We start from the raw sequence: 26,772 nt of genomic DNA, 5'->3' as shown, positions 1-26,772 counted from the left end.
GTTCTTGAAATCTGGTTTCTTATCTTCTAAATGCACATGATGACGTGATTCAATCTCCTGAGAAGTCTCTATTGTAGATAGTTTTCTTTTGAAATCAGCCATTTCTTGTTGAAGTTTTCTCACAAATGCCTGGTAAGATATTTCTGTTACTGATTTTATAAATCAGATTATTTTAAATTATTTTACTAATTGACTAATTATTGTATTGTTCTCCATACAATCAACTATCAACCTACTTTTGCCCTACCCTGGGTGTACCTTGTTAGAGTCATATATTATTATCATAATGTTATGACAATAATCTATGACTGGAAAAATATCACCAGCTACATCAATTCACCTTCTTTTCCTCATATGGACATGCTCCTGTTTGCTTAATCAGGTTAAAGTCACAGAAAATTTAACCCTCCTGCCTCATCAGACAGCTGATTCAGCCCTACTCTCAATTCCCCTCCCCCATAAATCTCAAAGCTTTACAATCTACTAACATCTCAAAGAGAAATGGGCACTAGGTGGATCAAGTGGTAGTGAATTTGATATTATGGAAAATTTTCTCTTTTTATTTATTTTTTAACCAGAGTCTTCAATTAACTTCAGAGTTCCTCACACATTTAGTCCCCTGCTCAAATCCTCCCAATAGGTTCCTAACTTAGAAGAAAAGTCATTCCAATGGCCTTCAAGGCCCTAGGTAATCAGGCCTTCACCTCCCTTCCTGCTACACATAAACCCTGCTACCCCTCACTAGTCTGAAATGGAGATCCAATTCCAAGTTCATGAATCACAGAGAGCTACAATTCTCTCTGTCTTGGACAAACTTATCTCCAAATGATGGTAATTAGGCCTCAAAATGAGAAACATAAGCACATTATTTGTAAAAGTATTCAAAGAAAATTATAAATAGGAGGGGGAAGATTAAATAAAGTATAGATTTGCTATAACTCATCATATTTGTCCCAAATTATGATGTAATGAAAAGTAGATGCCTTGAAAAGAGTTGAGAGATCATAGGAATATATTACTTGAGACTGCAATATTTTCAAATTTAATTCAAATTGGCATGAATAAAAATAACATTATACCAACTCAAATATATAAGATGTTACTGAAGGAAAGGTACTATGTGATACAGCATCTACATTTCAGTTCATCTGGAAATCTGATCTGAACTTAGCTGTCAAATTAATCCACTTAATTGAATCTTAATTTCAAAGTACTCATTTTAGGTAGAGCATTTCCATTTACCTACTTCCTAATAGTTTTAAATTTGGTGACAGAAAGATTTAAATTATTATTCTATCAATGTAAGACCAAATTATAATATAAATCTGCATGTATTAATAGTGTATAATGTAACATCTTAAAATTTCATGGGCAGCAAGTCTTTACTCAAAACAAAGCATCTCTCAGTTCTAAGGTCCATCTACTGACTACAATGTCTGCTTTGAAGCTGATAGAGCAAACATATTTATAAACTATACATTATATATATATATATATATATATATATATACACACACACGTATATATATGTATATATATATATATATATATATATATATATATATTTCAGAGAAGAAGGGAGAGGGAGATAGAAACATCAAAGATGAGAAAGAATGATTAATTGACTGTCCCCTGCACTCCTACTGGGGACTGAGCCAGCAACCGGGCATGTGTCCTTGAGCAAAATTGAACCTGGGACCATTCAGTCCTCAAGTCAATGCTCTATTCACTGAGCCAAACCAGCTAGGGCTATAATATCTACATTTTTAATATTCAACTAGATTCAGCATTTAGCCATCATCAAATATTACTCTGAATTTTCTCTTAGGAAATTTAAAAAATACTTATGTGTCTGGATACTTACATTTCTTTCTGCATTATCATTTTCATACTGAAGTACTGTTTCTTTAAAACTATGCCATTGTTTGAGTAAATCCATCATTATTCCATGCAGCCTAAGAACATACTTTTCATGTTCACAATCAAATATTTTCATGATATCCCGAATCTGATCTTGGGTGTTAATTACCGTCTTTTCTTCTCTGTCAGCTTGGTTGTGATCCTCATCCAGTTGCTGTTGAAGCAACATCATTTCAGTCTGTAGGTGAGAAAGCCTCTCCATTAAGGATTCCTGCTTTCCAATGTCTTTATCCACTTTACCTGGTTCCTTTTGATGCACGTGTCCAGTTTCCTCTTGACACTGTTTTTGACTGAGGTCTCTTTCTACTCCTTCTAAAACCAATGTCCTTTCTTTCAGAGCATCTCTTATGTGGTGAAGCTGAATTTCTAAGCTGCTGTTTTTACTTTCCACTTCAGAAAGTCGTTGAGAAAGAATCTCATTGTTATGTTTCAGGTTAGACATATCCAAATTCATTTTGTCCCATAAACAAAACCATTCATCTCTTACTCTCTGGAAAGCAAGTTCTAGCTCTCTTTTTGATGTCTGACAATGCTCATGATCCTGTACAGCTGTAGCTAGTCTAGACCGATATGATTCAACTTGTGCTTCCAGTCTTCTTCTGTTTTGTTGTTCGATCGCCAGTTTATGGTTTAGCATCATAAGCTCAGCTCTCAGAACTTCAAGCTGCACATTGTGTTGAGATACTCTTTCTGTTATTGTGTTTTGAGGATGGTCCTTCTTTTTTTTGCCAATTGCAATGTTCTCCAAATATTCTTTTCCCATTTCCAGGGTCTGATTTTGTACTGAGTCCATTTCCAGGCTTAGCTTGGCAATTTCATCCCACAACATGCGATTTTCATCCAATTGACATTTTTCTTTTTCAGAACTCTCAGAAACCTAAGGAACACAAAGGAGACTTTTAGCTAAAACATTGAAATCACATGTCATGATAGCCTCTGAAATTAAAGAATAACCTATGTTATAATAAAAGGTTGCAATAAGTGGATATCTCACTGGAAAAAAATAGATTTGGATCCAAACCTCTAACTTTATACAAGCATAAATTCCCCAAAGTTCAAAAATATAATATAATATGATGAATTTTTAAGTGAAAAAATAACAACAGAATTTTAAGAGTCTCAGAATTAGACAGGGTTTTTCTAAATCACCACAAGTCCAGAATGCATTTAAGTAAAAGATGAATAATTTTAATTACACTTACAAATTGAGATGACAGTCTGAACATACCCCACAGGCGAGTAGTATGATCCATGCATATAATAGGATCAACTAAATTTCCCAAAATTCTTTTTGCCCAATATTATCCCATAGATATTCTACTGTTCTAATACTTTTATAGTCATTAATAAAAACTATCTCTGCTAATAACTGATAATCAAGCATTTTCCTGAGCACTTCTATATCCATCAATGAACTCATTCAGTTATCACAATCTGGAATGGAGGGGTTAAAAATATAAGGAAGTTTAGGATTTCCCCCAGGTTTTCAGACTCTACAATTTGTGATCATGCGCCAATCCATAGTTCTCCTCTAGTGTAGATACAGAAAAACAAAAGAAGCCTATTTTTCAAAAAACAGGTAATGAATAATATAAAATTTACAGAGCTCTTTTTAGAAAACCGTGAGATATTTGTTGCTTCAATAACATTTATTTCTTTTTTATGCTGTTTAAATTAGTATTAACTGTGATATGGGGAGGGTGGGTACTCTGATCTACTTTACTAGGAATAAATTACTTACCAATAAATTATTACTAAATATATATTATGGCCCGCATTCTCTTCAGAAGTCCCTTGTATTAAAATGGGATGCTACTTAGAACAAATTGTTAATTTTCTCAAAAGTAGAAGAATGACATCTAAAATATGATCTCTGAACCTGCTATACTTTCCTCCTTACCATCACTGGAAGTGAAAACTAACCTCTATATGAATATATCAAGGAAATGAAATCAACACCAAAATCTGGAACATTTGTTGTGAGTAGCAATACCTTTGAGACCATGGACAACACATTGATTCTTATGGTAAATATTAAAAGCCCTCTCTTTGGATGAGGCCATTGTGCATGCCACTGGTTGAGACAAATGGATTTGAATTAACAATATTATATCCAATGGGCTTCAAAAGCCATCTCTCTCTCTCTCTCTCTCTCTCTCTCTCTCTCTCTCTCTCTCCCCCTCTCTTATATGCTTTTTAAATCCTCTAGTTTCCATGTGTACAGTATTTTTTTTTAAATATATACAAACTCACACATACATACATTTGAAAATGACTAAATAAACTACCTCAGAGTTAATTTTTTATGGGCTATTTCTTTTTTAAAAATATATTTTATTGATTCTGTTTTTCAGAGAGGAAGTGAGAGGGATAGAAATTTAGAAGCATCAATGAAAGAGAAACATCGATGAGCTGGCTCCTGCACACCCCCTATGGGGGATATGCAGGAAACTAAGATACACGCCCTTGACCAGAATTGAACCTGGGCTGTCTTAATTTTGAGCTCTTATTCACATCACATCCACTCTTTGCTACCTAATATTCCCCTTACCCACCCCACCCCATTTATCTAGAAGAAACAGAGAAGTAAAAATAAAAAAAATGCAAAACGTATCCTCTTCTCTTTCCCACCTGGACTTTGCATTACAGCCAGATATAGAGGATGCGACAATGTGCATCAGTAGCAAGCAGGAAGCTATCAGTAGCAAGTAGGAAGCTATCCTCTTTCTGCAGGAAGCTATCCTTTCCCCCATTGCCTTTTACAATTTTTTTTCTCTAAGATCTTTAATGGCATAAAAAAGTGGTGGTATTCATAATACATATTAACATGCCCTGGTCAAGGGCAAGTACCTACGGGGGATATGCCGGAAACCAAGGTACATGCCCTTGACCAGAATTGAATCTGGGACCCTTCAGTCCATAGGCCCACGCTCTATCCACTGAGCAAAGCCGGTTAGGGCTCTTACGAGCTATTTCTATCACCTTTGTTTTGCAAAGTTATTTGGTAAGAATTCCATCTGGTAATATGCTGGCCTTCTGTTCTCGAGAAGGTCGCCTCTCAGTGTAATTTTGTTCTTCTACAACCTAGGCCGTGGTCGGCAAACTGAGACTTGTGAGCCACATGTGGCTCTTTGGCCCCTTCACTGTGGCTCTTCCTAAGACTTAAGAGTACCCTAATTAAATTAATAACAATGTACCTACCTATATAGTTTAAGTTTAAAAAATTTGGCTCTCAAAAGAAATTTCAATCGTTGTACTGTTGATATTTGTCTCTGTTGACTAATGAGTGTGTCAACCACTGGTAGGGTCACATTTCATTTCATTTTCAGTCTCCTTTCATTAAGAAAAATTCCAAAGCATAAGAGCAGTACCTTAAATAAACTGTGAAGAGGATGTATCCTCTTAAAGCACAAGGATCTTTCCTTTCCATGGAAAACTAAAATTTTAAGTGATAGCTACATTTGTCATAGAGCAAAAATACAGTATACTGAAATAAAATTCCTTTATGAACATTTGACTAGTTCCATCACCATCTCAAGGCAACTTAGTTTGTATGTTAACATTTATTGAGAGTCAGAATGAACATTTATGCTAATGGGTAGGCTCAATTTATTTTCTATTTCTTCATTTAGAAAACATTTACAGAGCATCTATTAGATGCCAAGGACAGTAATAAGTTACTAATAATTGAAATCATAAAGGTCACAGTTCACATTTTGAATGAGAATATTTTTGGTTTGTTTTAAATTAATAATATACATTAAATGACAGGCTATAACTATTGATGAAGTACTGTTAGAAAGAAGAGATTTTCACCAAAGATAAATTTACCTTATTGTCTCTTATAATCGCCAGTGTGATATCTTGTGCTCTAATCGTGGTTTCAAGTGGGGGGTTCATTTCAACTTCTTTAATTGAGTGCTCTTCTTTTTTCCTTAACTGCACCCTATATTTTTCACATAACAGATCACCCTTTCGTCTCTTCTCTTTTTCTTTTCTTAAGATACACCTGCAGTTAAATATAACCAATGATATGATCCAGTAAGATAAACTGTTATAAGATGTCTTATATAAATCTCATGGTAACCACAAAGCAAAAACCTTCAGCAGATTCACAAAAGATAAAGAGCAGGAATCAAAGCACACTATGGAAAATTTTCAATTCACAAAAGAAGGCAGCATGAGAGGAAGACTGGAACAATGAATGTACAAAACTGCCACAGAAAAACTAGATCGCAGTAGTGAGTCATTACATGCCAATAATTACTTTGTATGTAGATTGAATTCTACAATCAAAAGGCAGAGGATAACATGGGGTCGTGAACACAGAATGCAGTGTACAGATGATGTGTTGTAGAATGTGCATCTGAAACCTGTGTAATTTGTTAACTAGAGACCCCTTAACAAATTCAATAAAAAGAAAACAAGTAGAGAATGTCTTCACGGATTAGAATAAGACCTAACTATATGCTGCCTACAAGAGACTCAATTCATTCATTTTCTTAATTTCTTAAATATTCAGCTGAGCACAATTCACCATAGCTAAGATCTGGAAACAGCCTAAGTGCCCATCAGTAGATGAATGGATTAGAAAACTGTGGTACATCTACACGATGGAATATTATGCTGCTGTAAAAAAGCAGGAACTCTTACAATTTGCAACAGCATGGATGGAACTGGAGAGCATTATGCTAAGTGAAACAAGCCAGTCAATGAAGGAAAAATACCACATGATCTCACTCATTCATGGATAATAAAGACCATTACAAACTTTTGAACAATAATAGATACAGAGACAGAGCTGCCTCAAACTGATTGTCAAACTGCAGTGGGAAGACCAGGGAGGGTTGGGGGGCAGGAGGGAGGAGGGTAAGAGATCAACCGAAGGACTTGTATGCATGCATATAAGCATAACTAATGGACATAAGACACTGGGGGTAAGGGAGGGCAGGGCGGGGAGGGGGGGAAGGACACATATGTAATACCCTTTGTAATACTTTTAGCAAAAAATAAAAAATTAAAAAAATATTCAGCTGAGATTATGCCCAGTGGTCTTAGCAAGAGGGGAATGGAAAGAGAGACAGACAGACAGACAGTATCAATGTGAGAGAGAACATCGACTGGTTGCCTCCCATACATAGCCAAACCAGAGATCAAACCCACAACCTAGGTATATGACTTGAATGGGAATCAAACCAGTAAACTTTTGGTATAAGGGATGGTGCTGCAACCAACTGAGCCACACAGGCCAGGGCTCAATTCATCCTTAGAAACACTTAAATGCTCAGTGTGAAGAGGTGGAAATGTTAACCTTGAACCAAACATTAGACCAATGGATATAACAAACATTTAGAGAATAGTCATACATTATTAATCACCACCTCAAAGAGATAGCTGCACTCCCATGTTCACTGCAGCCTTATTCACAATAGCCAAGATGTATAACCTATGTGTCCACCAATTAATGAACAGGTAAGAGGATGTGGCATATATGTATGTATGTATGTATGTGTATTAAGTATGTGAATGTACATGTATATGTGTGCTTATATAGTAAATGTGTGTAAACACATATATATATGTGCTCGCACACACACACACACACACACACACACACACAGTGGAATTTTGCCAGGGAAAGAGAAAGAAGGAAATACTACTGCTAGAGGCAGAAATAGATTGTAGAGGCTAGCTATAGTTATAACAAATATTAATCATGCTCTGTTAAACGAGATCATTTTGTTCTAATTAAAGAAAACATATTCTCATCTGGCAGGGAGTTCCCCACACCCTACTTGAACTTGGACATTAACCAGGAAAAGTGGTCCATCCTCCTTAACTACCTATTATCATGGAAAGATTAACAACCTTGTTGATGAAGCACTGGAGTCCCAGCCTTCATTGGTGTAATCTGTAACCATTATACCCATTTTTATTCCTTCTGCATACTGCCCCATGCCTGTAATACCCATTTTATGGCATTTGCATCATACCCATTCTTATTTCTTTTGCCTACTTCCTCATGTAAGCTTTGTCTTTCCCATAGAAGCAGCTGGCATATGGTGTGGGGGTACAGAATAGATTTTCTTGGATGACCTCCTGCTCTCTCATATTGCCAGCATTATTTAAATAAGTGTCATACACGATTACACCCTGTCTGATGTGCAGCATAGTGCTTATAGTTAACAATACTGTATTACATACTTGACAGTTGCTTAGGGAGTAGATCTAAATGTTCTCACCACAAAGAAAGAATTGGTAACTATGTGATGTAATGGAAATATCAACAAAGAATCCCGTGGTAATCATTTAACAACATAAAAAGTGTATCGAATAAACACACTGTATCCTTTCAAAATATACAATGTTAATGTCAATTATAGCTCAACAAAACTGGAAAAAGTAGAAAATTGAAAAACATAAAAAACCTGCATGTCATTATATACGTAGTTAGAAAATGCAAGAATCCAATTAGTTATGGTTTTCTTTGAAAATGAAATTATTTGGTAACTTTTGCATCTAATCCTATCTAATAATAGAAAAACATGGTAATTAACCATAACTTCGCTACCCTTTCCATTGGCTAAACAGCAAGATATGCAAATTAACAGCTAACCAAGATTGCGGCCAGCAGCAAGGCAACTGAAGTGAACAGGAGGCTTGTTTGCTCCAGTGAAGGATGAAGCCAAGGTTCCCTGCCTGCCGCTGCCGCTGCCAGCCTCTGAACTTGAACTCCAGGAAACTATATTGCAAATATAGAAGCTAAACAAAACCCAGAAACCTGCTTTCAGCCAGCCGAGATCTCAGAGCTGGAGTTGCAACAAAGTTTCAAATACAGAAGGTAAACAAAGCCCCAAACCTGCTTTCAGCAGCCGAGGTCTCAGAGCTGGAGCCGAGCCTTAGAGCTAAAGCTGGTTCTCAGTTCCAGTGACAGCCATAGAAGGTAAATAAATCCCAGAATAAAAATGGAAAAAGAAAAAAAAACACAGAGTTTTGGAGCTTCAGTCACCTGCCAGCCTGAAAACTGCCCTCAACCCTCACCCAGACTGGCCAGGCACCCCAGTGGGGACCCCACCCTGAAGAGGGTGTGACCAGCTGCAAACAGACATCATACCCTCACCCAGACTGGCCAGGCCCCCAAGGGGGACCCCCACCCTGATCCCGGACACCCTTCAGGGCAAACCAGCTGGCCCCCACCCATGCACCAGGCCTCTATCCTATATAGTAAAAGGGTAATATGCCTCCCAGCACTGGGATCAACGGAACCGCAAGGCCTCCCAAACCTGGGATCAGTGGGGCTGCGAGGCCTCCCAGGACCGGGATGAGTGGAGCAGCGAGGCCTCCCAGCACTGGGATCAGTGGAGCCGCAAGGCCTTCTGAACCCGGGATCAGCAGAGCCGCAAGTCCTCCTGGCACCGGGACCTGTGGAGCCTTGAGGCCTCCTAGGACCGGGTTCAGCTGAGCAGTGAGGCCTCACTGCCCCAATGTCAAACGGAGCAGCAAGGCCTCCCAGCACTGGGATCAGCTGAGCTGTAAGGCCTCCTGGCCTCTGGAGCAGCATGACAGGGGGCAGCGCACAAACACCCAGGTCGCCCTGCAGCTGTGTGTGTGACAGGGGGTTGGGCCACAACCTCCCTATTCCCTCTGCTCTGTTCCTGACAGGGGAAGGCACCCCAATCCCCTGGTTGACCCTGCTCTGTGCCTGATAGGGGGGAGCTCCCTAACCCCCCAAAAGGCCCTGCTCTGTGTGTGACACTGTGTGGCGCCCAACCCCGCCATGGGCCCTGCTCTGTGTGTGACCAGGTGGAGCCACAACCTCCCCATTGGCCCTGCCCTGATTGTGACAGGGGGAGCACCCCAAACCCCTGATCAGCCCTGCTCTGTGTGTGACAGGGGGCGTTGCCCCAACTCCCCTATCGGCCTTACTCTGTGCATGACAGGGGGGAGCTCCCCAACCCCCTGATCAGCCCTGCTCTGTGCGTGATGGGGCACGGAGCCACAACCCCCCTGATGGGCCCTGCTCTGTGCGTGACAGTTTGCTGTGCCCCAACCCCCTGATCAGCTGGCTCTGTATGTGACAGAGGTGGCACCACAACCCCCTGATCGGCTCTGCTCTGTGCGTGACAGGGGGTGGTGCCGCAACCTCCCCATTGTCCCTGCCTTGAGTGTGACAGGGGGAGGCGACCCAACCCCCCAATCAGCCCTGCCCTGAGTGTGACTGAGGGTGGCATCACAACCTCCTGATCCGCCTTGCTCTATGCATGATGGGGGCAGCGCCCCAACTCCCCAATCAGTCCTGCTCTGAGCCCGACCAGGGGCTGCGGTAAAGGCACCTAGGGATTGTGCCTGCCCTCTGCTATGCAGGAGCGGGCCTAAGCCAGCAGGTCCTTATCTCCTGAGGGGTCCCAGACTGTGAGAGGGCACAAGTGGGGCTGCGGTATACCCCACTCCCGCCAGTGCAGAAATTTTTGTGCACCAGGCGTCTAGTCTTAATATAAAAAGCTAAATTTACCAACAGAAAAGTATATTTCCTTTTTTTAATGGAATACATGCATGCATAGGAATATCATGATTATATACCTCCACAAATGTACAACAATGCCTGGCTGGGTAGCTCAGTTGATCTGATCATCATCTTAGACACGAAAAGGTTGCCAGTTTGGTTCCCTGTCAAGGCACCTACCGGGTTTTGGGTTCAGCCCCTGGATGGGAAGCATACCGGGGACAACCATTGGATGTTTCTCCCTCACACTGATGTTTGTCTCTGTCTCTCAAATCATTAAGAATATACCCTTGGGTAAGGAATGAAATAAAATTATAACCTACATATAGTCACACAAATTACTCTCCTGGTTAAAACTAAACATTTAAACACTAAGCATCAATGGATGAACATCGACCCATGAATCAAGAGGTCACCAGACCAATTCCCAGTCAGGGCACATACAGGGTTGCTGGCATGATCCTTAGTAATGGGCATGCATGAGCCAGCTGACTGATGATTCTCTCTCATCATTGATGTTTCTCTCTCTCTCTCTCCCTTTCCCTTCCTCTCTTTCTAAAATTAATTGAAACATATTAAAAAGGATCTCCCTGAGAGCAATTATTAAACAATTCCTCTTGACCCAAACTTCAAAAATAAGTCTATAATTATTGAATATGAAATAGTTTTTATTTTGAACATAGCAGATGGATCTGTACGTACCAAGGTTTTGGGTTCAATCCCTAGCTGGAAGGCCTGTGGAAGGCATGTACTTTGAGTGAAATAGGCAATTAGAAGGTATTGACCAGAGGAACAATATAATCTGACTTACCTTTTAATAGGCCTACTGTGTTTAGATTTGAACAAAAGACTAGAATTGATGTAGGAAAGTAAATAAAAAGAAGAAGGAAGGACAGAGGCAGAGAGGAAGGGAGGGAAGAAGAAAGGAGGAAGGAAAAGAGGAAGGAAGGAAGAAAGGAAGGAAGGAAGGAAGGAAGGAAGGAAGGAAGGAAGGAAGGAAGGAAGGAAGGAAGGGAGGAAGGAAAAAGTAAGAAGAAAATCAATAGTCAATTAGTTGACTATTAAGCTAATCTAGATAGCAGATGTTAGTGACCTGGCCTGGAAGATGTGATTGGATTCTGGATATACTGGTACAGTAAACTCTCGATTTTTGTGGACCTTGAATTAACAGACTTCGGATTTAACAGATAAAACTTCTGGTCTGTGTGTCATATGTGAATATTAATGAATGCAACCATTAAATAAAAAATGCAATCAAGATTTGCTTATAATTAAATTAACAGGTAATTTTTTGTGATTAATTCAGCTATTTTTAACAAATTTTATCAAATAGGCCATATGTTGTAAAACCACTAGAGTAATTTCACCACTTATCAACAACGATAGTCTGTGTGTTTAAATCCACGAGTCACTGCTCCTAAACAGTGTTAGGCAAATGATCAGGACGTGATCACACCACATGGCATGTGGGTAGTTGGTTTTGTTGGTGAGTGGAGTGACTTTCTGCAGAAGTTTTAACATGTGCCGCCTTCATTCCCAAGTGCACTGAGCCGTGCCCCAGCCATGTGCATTTGCTCATTCTTGGTGACTGGAACTCCTAGTCCTATTCAGTATAAAGTTAAAATTATGTATGTATCTTAAAACACATCATTCCAACCCTGACCTTAAAATACAATTATGGCAACCAAATGAATAGCTGCAAAAAGTTTTTAGAGGAAGTAATGGTTGTATTGCAGAAGGAAGGCAATGATGAACATACAAGAGGACAGCGTACCTTACAACACTTACGGTTTCAAAGAGTTACCATTTAAAATCAGCAATCTCTGAATTTTGCTGCAGCATGAAAAGAAGTGAAAGTACAAACCAAGGAAAATGGTTGGAAGAATTTGCTTGATGAGGAAGGGAGACTTGCATTTAGAAGGTGCTGAAGATTACTGATTACTATGGGATAACACAGAATATTGGTGGAGAAGTAGTAGCTGAGGAAGTTGTTTTAACAGCGGTTAGAAGATGAAGGTGACCCTGGGTATCACACTATGACTGAAAGTGAAGAAGCAGATGAGGTTCTGACCTGGGAAATGAGGATGGGAGTGAAGATGAGGAGGAAGAAGAAACAACACGCCTCAAACACAAAGTTATCATCGCTTGGATCCCATCTCCACAATCTAATAACATTTATTGACAAGCCATCAGATAAGAAAATTCAGCTTCATTAAACCCATTTTCAAAATATTAGGGAGGTAATTATAAGAAAAAAACCAGCAGACTTCAAATGTTTAAGCTAAACAGGATAGTTTTTTCAAAGCAGGATTACCTAAAGCAAGCCCCTCAAGATCACACATTAAAGTGATACCTCAATTGGAGTGTCGGGATATATCATCGCCCAAAAACGATTAAAAGAAAAACTTTTTTTCTGTTCTAATAAAATTAAAATTTTGTTTGTTTTTAGAACATTGTTCATTTGTTGAGTTAAATATAATTAAAATGTATTTTCTGGTTATTTCCATTTAGATTGTGTACTTATTACACTCTCAAAACTACAGTGAATATATTAGCAATAATGACTTTGGAAAACTTCTCTGTGAAATTAAAATTTTCATACATACAAATGTGTCTACATATGTAAAAGCCGGTAAGCTCATGTGTAAATTTTTTCACATACACATTCAGAAAACCTACTTTACTGTATATAACTGACTTTCATCTTTAAAGTATACCCCTTGCCCGAATTAGTCCCTTATATTCAGGTTCCACTGAATTTTGAAAGTAATCTCACAAGATCTCCTGACACATTACTTGATCCCAAGTAGGGGGTGTGCAGGAGGAAGCCTATCCATATTTCTCTCTCATCATTGATATTTCTATCTCTCTTTCTCTCTCTCCTTTCCTCTCTGAAGTCAAGAGAAATACATATATTTTAAAAAGAGAGATTAAGCCAACAGTTTGATATATAGGTCTGGCATTAAGGAGTGAGATCTGGGCTGGGGATATATTTTGAAGATCATTAGTATATCCAAGGTAGGAAAAGTCAATTTTGGTAGGAAAAAAGACCAAAGACTGAATCCCAGGACATTTGAACGTGTAAAGGTGGGAGATGAGGAGAAGCCAAACGACTAAGAGACAGGCTAGGCAGGCAAGGGGGAAACCAGGTGAGTGTGTTTTCACCCCTGAAAACTCAAAGTCCTGAAAGTCAAATGAAAAAAGAGTTTTCCATTGGGTCAAACATTGCTGATAAGTTATGTAAAACCAGGTCTAAAACATTATGTCTGGATTTATTTGAGGGAAAACAAGTACTAACCTTGAGAAAAACAATTATATAGAAGAGGAGGGGACTGAAAATTACTAGAGTGGGCTCAAGAGTGCATGGAAGGGAAATTGGAATCAGTGAGTATAGATAGCTCTTTGAAGGACTTTGTAGCTAAATGGCATGACCTTGGATGACCTCATCTTCATGTTTAGCTGTATCTTTCAATCCTTTCATAGCGACTAGGAAGGATTTCGTAATACTTACAAGTTTTTTCATATAACCGTGACATTCCACGGTTTAAAACATGCAAAATTTACAATACTGTACAAGTAAAAGAACCCATGAAATTTCTCTAGATATTTAATATTATATAACCTGATTGTGATGTTTCTCATGCTTACAAAGATCACAGAAGGATTTCTTGCTAGATGAAAATCATCCAACTCTAGAATATGTGACACTACTCAAATGTACAAAGTACACTGTAATTAGTCATATTAAACTGTAACAGAAATAAAGGGGGAAACATGCAGGTAATATTCTTACTTTATAAACTGAATTTTTGTCAATTGTGTAATATGTTAAAAAATTGGGTGTGGTGCATACTGAAATCTGTTCTCCTCAAAAAGGAAAGATAAAGGCATGCATGCAGGGTACCTTCCAAAAAGAAGATTCACTAAATTAGGAGCCCTATGGTTTATAATGCAACGGGTCAGCAAACGAATGCCTGCACACCAAATCCAGCCCAGAGGCATCTGGCACTTTAGAGAAAAGGTCTGTCAGCCCTTCACCTAGCAGATTAATCCCTTGATGTGTTTTAATAGGTTTTACACATCATGCTGAAATTTGTAGATAAGAAATGGAACAAATTGCCTTGTGAAATCACTCAGCTTTCAGATTAATTTGTGTGCCCAATATTTGAGCACTCAGGTATTAGGAAGAAAACACAAAAATTTAGTAGCTAGCAATTCAGGTGGAAACAAAGTAGAGTGACAGCGTAGCATATAACTTCCTTTTATAACTGAACAGATATCAAGAGTATTCTCACAAAATTTGCTTAACACATGCCATTAAACCCAAATGCTTTAAATATAAGTCAATTGTGAAACAATCAGTACACTGTAGGCCAGAATTACCCCCATTTTTCCAGTGGCTGCATACTACATTATTTTTTGGGTATAAAAATGTATTACCTTATAAATAGGAATTTACAATAACTACAACATTTCTGTAAGCAATGTTGTAATAAATAAACATATATATGTATATTTATGTTAGTATCATTAATGCATAAATGTATATTATATATCCTTAACATCTGCCATAACATATATATATGCATATATATGTGTGTCTGTGTCTGTGTGTGTGTGTGTGTGTGTGTGTGTGTGTGTAATGCATATAATGACCTATTGCTGCAGAGGTGGGAGAGGCTCCTGCCACTGCTGCTGCTCTGGCCAGCCCTGAGCCCAACTTCTGGCTGAGTGGTGCTCTCCCTGTGAGTGCACAATGACCACCAGGGGGCAGCTGTTGTGTTGAGCATCTGTCCCCTGCTGGTCGCTGCATATCATAGCCACTGGTCATTCTGCAGTTCAGTTGATTTGCATATTACCCTTTTATTATATAAGATATTGCAAAATGATCACCACATTTAGTCTACCTTCTGTTCCTATACATATTTACAGAATTTTTTTTCTTGTGAAAGGAACTTTTAAGATATATTCTCTTAGACACTTTCTAATATGCAATACCATATCATTCACTATAGTCACCAAACTGTATATTACATCTCCATGATGTATTTATTTTATAGCTGATAATATATAATTGATGTCCTTAGAATGTGTATATGTGTGTATATCCAAGTCATGTTTTCCCGTAGGATTTAGTACTGGAAGTGAAGTTATTGGGATAAAGGAATGACATACTTAAAATTTTGAAACTAACTCAATTACCATTTGAAAAAGATTTGCCAATTTCATGTACCAGTAGTGCAGGGGAGTGCATTTTCCTCCACTGTGCCAATTCTGGTTGTTATTTTTTTAATAAAATATTTATCATTTTAAATTTAAAAATTGGTATCTCATTGTTTGTGGATTTACACTTTTCCAGGGAAGGATCAATCTCCCTAGTAAACATATAAAGTGTGTTAATCATGAATATCTGCTCCAATTGGAATTTGTTTTATAGGAAAAGAATAATTATCTACTATTAAATATTGCTGTAGGCTTACCTGTCAGAATCTTCATTCTCCATAATAGGAAGCTGCTGCTTCTCAGTTTGTACAACTTCGCTTTGTTGACTCCATGCATCACTGTCATCATCAGCAGCATTATACTTGGTTCCTGTCACTTTCTTTTTACTGTTTTTCTGCTTCTTCTTTACTTCTTCAGCCTTTGATGAAAGTTTGATATTAAGGATATTGCTATTACCTTAGTCATTAAAGAGACTGTTTATGTTTTCATTAATTTTATCATTTGGCTCTTAGTTTAATTGCCTTTAATCAATAAAAATATTTTGTGTTTTTATCGTTATAGGTCATTGAAGCTGTAAATTCTGCTTCATTTGTGTTTTAGTAAAGAAGCAGAATTTTCCAAGATTTTACAGGGCTGTCTTAATTTGGAGCTCTTATTCACATCACATCCACTCTTTGCTACCTAACATTGCCCTTACCCACCGCACCCCATTTATCTAGCAGAGTCAGAGAAGTAAAAGTAAAAAAAAATGAAAAATGTGTCCTCTTTTCTTTCTCACCTGGGTCTTGTATTACAGCCAGATTTCAAGGATGTGACAATGTGCGTCAGTAGCAAGTAGGAAGCTATCCTCTTTCTGCAGGAAGCTATTCCTTCCCCCATTGTCTTTTATAATTTTTTTCTTTAAGATCTTTAATGGCATAAAAAAGTGGTGGTATTCATAATAAGTATTAACAAAAGTTTACCACAACAGTGTAGCAGAGTGAAACCAATGGATTGATGGTTAATGGAATGCTCCACTAATGTCACAATCACTATAAAATCTTATAGCTAGAGGACATAGAAGTAGTTATCTACTTACTTTAGCCCATATTCACTGATAATGGGAATAAAACCAAGGTTTAATGATCTGTCCAAAGTTCCTAAAGATGCATTACCTAGCACTTTATGGCAGCAAAAGAAAGGCTATCGATAATAATAAAAGCATAAGATACTAATTGGACCGGACAGCCAAACGACCTTCCACACGTCATCCTGGACGTCCTTCTGGATGAAGCCACCATGGTGGGGGCCAAGGCAGAGGTGGTTAGGGAGTATTGGGCAGGTAGGCAGAGGGGTTATGAGCAATCAGGCAGGCAGGTGAGCAGTTGGGGGCAAGAAGGCAGGCAGCTAAATGGTTAGGGGTGATCAGGCAGGCAGGTGAGTTGTTAGGGGTGATCAAGCAGGCAGCTGGGTGGTTAGGGGTGATAATGCAGGGAAGCCAGTGGTTAGTGGCAATCAGGCAGTCAGGCAAGCAGTTAGGTATAATGAGGTAGGCAGGCAAGTGGTTAGGGATGATTAGGCAGTCAGGCAGAGTGGTTAGGGCCAAGCAGACAGGCAGGTGAATTATTAGGGGTGATCAGGCAGTAAGGTAGGTGGGAGGTTAGGAGTCAGTGGTCCCGGATTGTGAGAGGGATGTCTGACTGCTGGTTTTGGCTTGATCCTGCTATGGGAGGTGTCCTGGATTGCCAGAGGCTGCAGGCCAGCCTGAGAGACGACCCCACCCCAGTTTCTGAATTGCGTGCATCAGGCTTCTAGTCCTATATAATAAAAGCCTAACATGCTTAGTGTCTAGTCATCTAGTCAGCCATTCAACCAATCAAGGTGCAATATGCCAATGATATGCTAAGGTTGCTCAATTGCTCGCTATGATGTGCACTGACCACCAAGGGGCAGATGCTCTGACCAGTTGGTTAGCTTGCTGCTGGGATCCAACTGATTGAGCCTGAGAATGATGGCTGGACATGCCCCTGGAGCTTTCCCGTGGTCCCTTCCCACCTGGCCAACATCCCATGTTCTGCTCCAGGCCGTATCATGCACCAGTAGGGTCCCTTTGCCTGGCCTGTGCCCTCTTGGGACCCTTTGAGGTATGTTTGAGAGCCGGTTTTGGTCTGACCTTGTGCATGAATTATTGCACTGGGCTTCTAGGAATTCTATAATACTGAATCAAATAAATAAACAGAAAATTTCATCAAATTAACCAGGGAAATTAAGTATGACTTTTGAAAAGTAATTTATTGCCTTAGTGCAGTGATTCTCAATCATCTGGCCCTTTAAATACAATTCTTCCTGTTGTGACCCAATCACAAAATTATTTTCATTGCTAATTCATAACTGTAATGTTGCTGCTGTTATGAACTGTAATGTAAATATCTGATATGCAGGATGGTCTTAGGCGACCCCTGTGAAAGGGTCATTAGACCGCCAAAGGTGTTGCGACCCACAGGTTGAGAACCGCTGCCTCAGTGTAATGAGAGTGCTCATCCACTTTTTCAAATAAAGGAACATAATGTCTCAACTTTTTTTCCACCTCAAAACTCAGTTTTCTTTTTTAGAGACAAATATTGAGTTTATAGCTAATAATTCATGTGACCTATATGATACATACATGTCAAAATGATAATTGCCATGATTTTATTTTTGGAGGGTATTCTACGTTTCTGTATTTTAATCTTTCCATTACAGTTCACATTCAACATTATTTGTATTAGCTACAGTTGTGCCGCATAGTGGTTAGACAATCAGATACTCTACAAAGTGGTCCTCCTGATATTTCAAGTGCCCACATGACACCACCTATACTTATTACAATAGGATTGACTACATTCTCTACCCTGAACTTGACATCTCTGTGACTATTCTGTCACTACCATTTTTTACTTTTTAATACCTTTACTTTTTGCCCAGTCTACTGACTCCCTTCCTTCTCACATCCATTGGTCAGATGTGTTATCTATGAGTCTCTCTTAAATTTCTTAGTTCATCAATTTTGCCCTTTACATTCCACATGTAAATGAAATCAGATGGGACTTATCTTTCTCTGTCTGACATACTTCACTTAGAATAATGCCCTCTAGGTCCATCCATGCTGTCACAAATGGTAAGGTTTCATTACTTTTGGCAGTACCATACTTTATTAAACAACACAATGTAAAGCTTTGACTCAACAAACACTTCTGAGAGTGGTGATAAACGTATTTGTGGAAGTTTATATGTTTGTTAGTAAAATATCTCAATAAAATTACAATGGTGATGTACAGTCCAGGTGGGTACTTCAAATATTGGGGAGACTAATTTGTAAAGTATATGATTATCTAACCATTATGCTGTTCATGTGAAACTAATATAAAATAATATTGAATGTAAGCTGTAACTAACATGAAATAAAAATATCCTGAATGATCATATTAGAATTCTAAGTTCCAAGGTTTTGAGTAAACCATAGAAGATTGTACACACTATAGCACAAAATAGAGGAGTTTAGCTGGGGGATATTTGTTTATAACCCTTCTCCCAGTTATAGCTTCTTTTCATTTTATTATTTCTGGGATGCAATTTATGGTTTGTTCTTTAAAAATATATTTTATTGATAGTTTACAGAGAAGAAGGGAGAGGGATTGAGAGCTAGAATCATCGATGAGAGAGAAACATCAATCAGCTGCCTCCTGCACACCCCCCACTGGGGATGTGCCAGCAACCAAGGTACATGCCCTTGACCAGAATCGAACCTGGGACCCTTCAGTCCGCAGGTCGACACTCTATCTGCTGAGCCAAACTGGTTAGGTCAATTTATGGTTTTTTAAATTGATTTTAGGAAAACAGCATAGGAGAGGGAAAGAGAGAAACATCCATGATTATATGAGAATATTTTCCTATACTCCTGCTATTTAGTTGACAGAATATATATATATACAATTGCATAATTAGACAACCTCATTTTACATACAATATATTTTTCAGGAGTGGATTATCAGAATGAATCAGAGAATTGATACAGAGAGAAAACAAAGAGTAACAGCAAGTGAAATTCTACCTCTTTTGGAAGTTGAGCTTTCTCTTTTTCCCCAGTCAGCTTCTTTACTTTTAACATTTCTATATCATTCTTAAGACTTTGCATATCTTGCTTTAGTTTTTCAATTACAGATACTCCAGATGTTCTGTCATTGTGCAGTGCAGAGGAACTCACATCTTTTAATCTAGAGTCCATGCTTGTACAATAATTAGCATTGAAATTATCTGCACATAATGGATTATGGAACAAGTCTTGATTTGGCTTTGATTCCCTATTAATATTTGTAATAGCAGGCATATCGTGGTTTTTTACTTCAGTGATGAGTTTTGTTCCATTCCAGCAGGGAAGCTCCAATTCAGGATGGCTTTTTGGATCATGAGACTGAGGTGTAGGTCCGATGCCTAATTTCCAATCTGTGGTATTTGGGTTCATATTTTTTGTCATCTGCATAGCAAACGCTTGGTCTTCTTTCACTCCAGATGTAACTACTAGGGTCCTTACTTTTTTATTTTCTGTATCGTTATAAATACTCTGCTTATTTTTGTTTAAAACTTGCTCAGCATTAGGTTTGTGATCATTTTCAGAGTGTAATTCCTTTTCTCTTAAAGAAAGCTCAGAAGAAGAGTCCCATGGAGAGTCTTCCGGGGACCCGGTGTGTCCATGAGATGGAGAAATAATTTTGAGAGTGGTTTCTTCTCGTTTAGGAAATGTTTGTAATGCTGCAGAGATAGACTTTCCAAATGCACCTTTTCCCTCACAATCAAGCATTTTCCTTGTCAAATTTGAATGCATTTGTCTTAAGCTTGCCTCGTCTTTAGAGTTGTCACTTAGTGGCTCTTCCTCACGACAATCCGTTTTTTTGAATTTTACAGAAAATTGATGTGACTTCTGCTTTGACTCATCTTTGGAAAGCTGTAAATTCTTCCTGTCTCTAATGTGCCTTGCTTGATGCACATTTTCCTCATCCTTTTGCACAAAAGAGTGTTCTGAATATGAAGATGTATCCTCTTTGTCACATGCCTTGTTTATTTGTGATTCTTGAGACATTTTTTCCAGATGCAACGGTGGGCGATGAATATGCTTTCTTTGAATTTTAGATGTCTTGGCTGTCAGGGTATGTGTTTCTGAAATAACTTTATCCTTAAGTAATCAAGTGTGGACAAAGAAACATTAGAATATACTTTAAAATTACTGTTAGAATTCTTAATCTATGTTTACCTATTCCCAAAATCAATAATTGTAACTCAGAAGAAAAAGAAAGGAAAATCTTGACTTGGTCTAAATTAATATAAAAACATATGCCCTCAAAACTAATTGTCACACTATTGGAATCAAAGAATTCATTAGGTGCTAAATATATCAGAAATAAATTAGTAGCTGAATTTTAACATTACAATGCCTTCCTCACTTAAAATATTTCACCTCACCATATCCTAAATAGTGAGTCCCTCTAGTGCATTTCAGAATTTTTCAGTGTGATCCAAGACGTAGGCAAAGTAGGAGAAAGTGACACTCACTTTCTCCATGGACCAGATAGGAATTACAACTCAATTATATAACTACCAACTTGAATAACCAACTGAAGACTAGCTGATTATCAGTATTATAACCAAGGATCTATAGAAGAAGCCTCCAGCACAGGGAGGGCACCCAGAGGCCATCCCCTCAGCGCTCTCTACCAGCGCCACACAAAGCAGTCTCCTCACATGACTCCCAGGACAGAGATTCAATTGGGCTGGCCCCACATTCACTTGTGATGGATGAGAATGCAGAGGCATGTCTCAGCGCAGTGGTCCCCCTGACGAGCTTGTTGTCTCAGCCCCATGCTGGGCTTCCAGCCCTGAGAACCAGAGCCTGGAAGAGGAGCCCACAGGACATCTGGCTGTAAAAATCAGCAGGGATTCTGCCCTCCAGGAAGAGGTAGGATTCTGCTAGAAATCCAGGAGCCCTCACAAATGACCCAGCTCACAAGTATCCTTCCCACCACCTACCTTGGGCCTATGAAGAAAGGGTGGCTCAGAGTGGCCTGGGAGTCATGTGAGGAGACTGCTTTCTGTGACGCTGGTAGAGAGCGCTGAGGGGATGGCCTCTGGGTGCCCTCCCTGTGCTGAGTCCCTCTCCCACAATGATGACAGCTGTCATCACACCTGATGTCATGCCCTCCCTTCCTATGGCCTTTGCCTGGGGAATGTTCTAGACCATTGCCCTGAATCCTTTCCCCCCATCCTGTGGAGCTACTTGCTTCAAAGGAGTGTGGGCCCATGGTGTTTCATGGAGATCTCTTTAGCAGGTCTGGGTGGCTTCAGGGGGTGTCTGAGACTGAGTTGTGTGACTTTGGATGGGGGGGGTCTTTATTCCCTTACTGATCTAACTAAAGCCACCATTCCAGTGCTGAGCCCTCCCTTCATACAGCCAAATCTTGATCTTTGGGCCTCGATGAATTTTGATAGCCTTCCCTTAATGTCTTCCTGAGGATGCACCCAAACACAGCAGTCCATGGGTATCTGGTGGCTGATAAGTGGCATTTGTGTACCCTGGGACTTGTGCTGAGTGCCCTGACACCCAAAAACAAAACGGAGTTTGAATCTGTATCAACATGGTAAACACCATTTGCACCTACCTGATGAGTCACTTACCTCATGCAACTCACATACCAATGGGCACTCTTTCAGTGAATGACCCCAACAGAAAGCTTGTAGGCAGAGATGGATCTCCAAGTGACACGGGCTTTTTGCTCAGCTGCCCCATGGGCTGGATGCTGGTGGAAGGAGGCATTGCTGTGCAGCTGGCCCCTCCCAGGTGCACCTGGGCCCAGCAGAGGCAGTCACAAATACTGGATCTTTTTACAGCTCCACACAGGTACCCCAAGGGAAATCAGAGGCAGAGACTGACAATGACTTGCAGAAGAGTACCTTCCAAGAAGCCCCAGAACCAACAAACCTGAGAGTTAGGTGGGGGGACTTGAGAGCATGACCCAATTAAATCCACAAGCAGAACACCCAAATGAAGATCGGGGCATACAGCAAACTGAGCTGGCATGAATTGCTCAACATAGGGTCAACTTTGCACAGCAGCTTGTGTACCGTGTATAGTCAGCCAGCTTGAAGATCAACCCATTCCACAAGCAGGCCAACAGCTATCAAGGGTTTAAAAAGGGGGGTTCACAGAACACACACAAGTGACATTCCAGGAGCACCTAACAGAGGTGATCAGAAAGATTGTGCCAATGAGATTCAAAGACACCTAGTACATAAGGCCATTATTCCAAGACTAGGATGCAAAGCAGATCTAACTAATATACAGAAACAAATAGCGAGAGGCAGACAAAATGAGGAGACAAACATGCCCCAAATGAAAGAACAGAGAAAGTTTCAAGAAAAAATATCTAAATGAAATGGACGGAAAATACGCATCAGATACTGAGTTCAATAACATGGTTACAAAGATGCTCAAGGAATGTAGTAATAACTTCAACACAGAGATAGCAATTATTAAAAATGACCAAGATTCCACATAAATAACCACTCAGAATTGAAGAGTACAATATCTGAAATGAAGAATACAGCAGAAGGAATCAATGACAGATTAGATGAAGCAAAGAATAGGAATAGGATATTTGACTTAGAAGACAAGGTAGCAGAAAGCACCCAATTATAGCAGCAAAAAAAAAGTTCTGTTTTTCTTTTAAAAATCAGCTAGTTTCAATGACATCAGGGACAACACAAACCATAGTAACATCCACATTGTAGAGAAAGAGGAGAGAAAGTGCAGAAAATTGAGAACCTATTTGAAGAAATAATGACTTGAAACTTCCCTGACCTGTGAAAAATAAGGATCACAAGTACAGGACACAAAGAGTCCCATGTAAGATGAATTCAAAGAGGCCCACTCCAAGACACTTCATAATTAAAATGGCAATGCTTAAAGACAAAGAGAGGATCTTAAAGGCTTAAAGAGAAAAAGTAGATAGTTAACTACAAAAGAGTGCCCATAAGACTGTCAGATGTTTTCTTGGCAGAAACATTTCAGGCTGGTAGGGATTGGCATAAAATATTCAAAATTATGAAAAAGAAGGACCTACAACCAATACTAATCTACCCAGCAAGGCTATTATTAAAAATTGAAGAAAAAATAAAGAGCTTCCCTTGTAAGCTAAAGGAGTTAATCATCGAAAACACACACACACAAAAAAACAACAGTATTAAAGGGAATGTTAAAGGGACTTCTACAGAAAGAAGAAGAAAAAAAGAAGGTGAAGAACATAATTATAAAGAATAAAATGGCAAAAAATATGTACCCATCAATTATAACTTTAATTGTAAATGGTTTAAATGCTCTAATCAAAGGCATAGAATAGATGAATGGATAAGAAAATAAGAGCCCTACTTGTGGTGTCTAAAACAGACCAACCTTAGTGAAAATACACACAGATTGAAAGCAAAGAGAAGAAAAATTATATTTCTTGAAAATTCAAACTAAAAAGGCTATGGCATGGTAACTCAATTGATTAGAGCATTGTCCTGATGTGCAAAGTTTGCAAGTTCAATCTTTCATCAAGGCATACACAAGAAACAACCAATGAATGCATAATTAAGAAGAATACCAAATCAATGTTTCTCTCTCTGTGTCTCTCCTCTCTCTCTCTCTCTCTCTCTCTCGCTCTCTCTCTCTCTCTCACACACACACACACACACACACACACACACACACACACACACACCTGAAAACCTACAAACACATGGAGGCTAAATAACCTGTTACTAAACAGTGAATGGATTAACAATGAGATCAAGAAAGAAATCAAAAGATACCTGGAGACAACTGAAATGAGAACATGACAACCCAAAATCTGTGGAACAGGGAAAGCAGTCCTAAGAGTGAAATTCACAGCAATGTAGGCCTATCTCAAGAAACAAGAAAGTCTCAAATTAACAATGTAACCTTTCACCAGAAGACCAGTTTTAAATGAGCCTATTGTGTTGTTTTTAAAGGTGTAACATGATCTTAATTCAATTGATTGATTAATTATTATTATGACAGTTTTCTTTTTGTAGTGAATATAGTTCACCAAACACAAAATAAACCATTTTAATGTGAAAAATTCAGTAGCATTGGGTACATTTACAATATTGTACAATGATGACCTCGATCTAGTTCCAAAACTTTTCAGCACTCCAGAAGAAAGCCTCATTCTCATGAAATAGAGACTCCCCATTCCCCCTACCGCAGTCTCTGATTTCTATCTCTGTGTAGTTACTTATTATGGAAATTACATATAAAAGGAATCAGGCAATAAAATAAACATATTTTCTGGCCTGGCCTATGTGGCTGAGTTGGTTGGAACGTCGCCCCATGCACCAAAGGGTCATGGGTTCAATTTTCAGTCAGGGCACATACCCAGGTTGTCACTTCAATCCCAGTTGGGGCTCAGGGCAAGGAAACCAGTCCATGTTTCTCTCTCATGTCAGTGATTCTCTTTCTTTCTCTCTCTCTCTTCCTCTAACCCTTCCTCTCTCTCTTAAATCAATTTTTAGAAAAGCATATCTTGGTTGAGAATTTAACAATAAAAAGACTAATTTTGCATTAGAAACATAAATCAATGATAGGTAGGCTCCTACAAAATTATAAGAGTAAGCACCACACAAAATTAAATTGACAGCAGGAAAATTAATTTCACAAGAGAGCACTTTACCTTCAAGTCTTCATTGCATGATGTCGACCTTGAATCATCAATGCCAGGTTTGCTGCAAAGTCTTTACAGTAATATATACAACAAAATGAGTGAGTTTACTTCTTTAAAACAAGCAACAAAAAATTTAAGTTTAAGATAAGCCACCTGCATATCAAATAATGATTCCTGATATAATTAATGTTGAGGCTCTATTTACAAAAAGTTTCAGTGTTACCCAACTCCATTTCTGATTTGACATCTAGGCCTGCCCCTGCCCAGTCCTCCATGTACATGGAAAGCACATCAGCTAATTGGGAAACCAGGTAAGGGGAGAAGACACCTGCCTTGGGCCATAGATCTATAAAGTTCAGCAATCTCCATTCCCTAGGACTCAAGGGGACGTAAGCCCCACTCTGTGAGTCAGGCAGAGGAGACCACAGTCCTTTATGCGATCAAAAGAATCTTTCCAGTGGCTCAAATTCTATTCATATTTTTCTAAACAAACCTTGAATGCTGCTCATTCCTCCAAATAAACAACCAAGCAAAAGAGCAGCAACTACTTCAGGATATCGTTGAGCCCCATATTTTAACCTGCCTTTCTCAAGAAAAACCCACATTCAATGTCCTTCTTCTTTTTTTTAAAATATATTTTATTGATTTTTTACAGAGAGGAAGGGAGAGAGATAGAGAGTTAGAAACATCGATGAGAGAGAAACATCGATCAGCCACCTCCTGCACATCTCCTACTGGGGATGTGCCCGCAACCCAGGTACATGCCCTTGACCGGAATCGAACCTGGGACCCCTCAGTCCGCAGGCCGACGCTCTATCCACTGAGCCAAACCGGTTTCGGCGAATGTCCTTCTTCTTAAAACTTATCTTTAACATGTCATCAATTTCAATGTTTTCATATCTTCTCCAAAACTCTTATTTCAAACCCAACCCAGTGTTGTTCTGCTTGGAACTTGGTATTCCCTAATTCCATTCTTATCCTTTATTGACTGTGTTCACAACGCACTCCTTTATTTCTATTAGGAAAACTCACTTACAGAATGAAAAAAAGGGATGAGCATTGCATTTAGCAACCTGAATTTACCTCTCTGTTCCACCACTTATTATTATCTCAATGAGTCACTTTCATGTGCTTCCAATACTCCATGTGAACAACCACTTGGCCAGGATGTCAAACACAAGTTGAAGTGCTAGGGAAGGTTTTGTTTAATTAATTGCTAGGCTTCCTTAAAATTATGAAATTCTATGTGTCTTTGATTCTATCTATAAAAAAATGGATAATACCATAGCTGGAAGAATTGGAAAAAATAACACAAAGAAAGAAACACCAATAAAAGCAGAGAATAAAATAAATCAAAACTCATGCAAGAGGGAAGAAAACAACTCTAGAGACAAA

General features: G+C 39.0%; 1 protein-coding gene across 1 annotated transcript; it reads right to left on the bottom strand.

Annotated features, from left to right (window-relative positions):
* Nucleotides 1-2,424: 2,424 nt before the first annotated feature.
* LOC138998399 (ankyrin repeat domain-containing protein 30A-like) lies at nucleotides 2,425-25,428 on the bottom strand. Its single transcript, XM_070400497.1, has 5 exons — nucleotides 25,387-25,428; nucleotides 15,904-16,064; nucleotides 5,752-5,929; nucleotides 2,606-2,797; nucleotides 2,425-2,475 (listed from the first exon to the last, which is right to left on the bottom strand). The coding sequence occupies exons 2-5, from the start codon at nucleotides 15,924-15,926 to the stop codon at nucleotides 2,425-2,427; spliced, it is 444 nt and encodes a 147-aa protein (XP_070256598.1). The 5' UTR covers nucleotides 15,927-16,064; nucleotides 25,387-25,428.
* Between the last annotated feature and the right edge of the window lie 1,344 nt (nucleotides 25,429-26,772).

Source organism: Myotis yumanensis, unplaced genomic scaffold (genome assembly GCF_028538775.1).
Source record: "Myotis yumanensis isolate MYYU_CA2020_CCGP unplaced genomic scaffold, mMyoYum1.0.hap1 SCAF_20, whole genome shotgun sequence".
NCBI lineage: Eukaryota > Metazoa > Chordata > Mammalia > Chiroptera > Vespertilionidae > Myotis > Myotis yumanensis.
The sequence above is the reverse complement of the archived record's forward strand: the minus strand, read 5'-3'. Positions and strand labels throughout refer to the sequence as shown.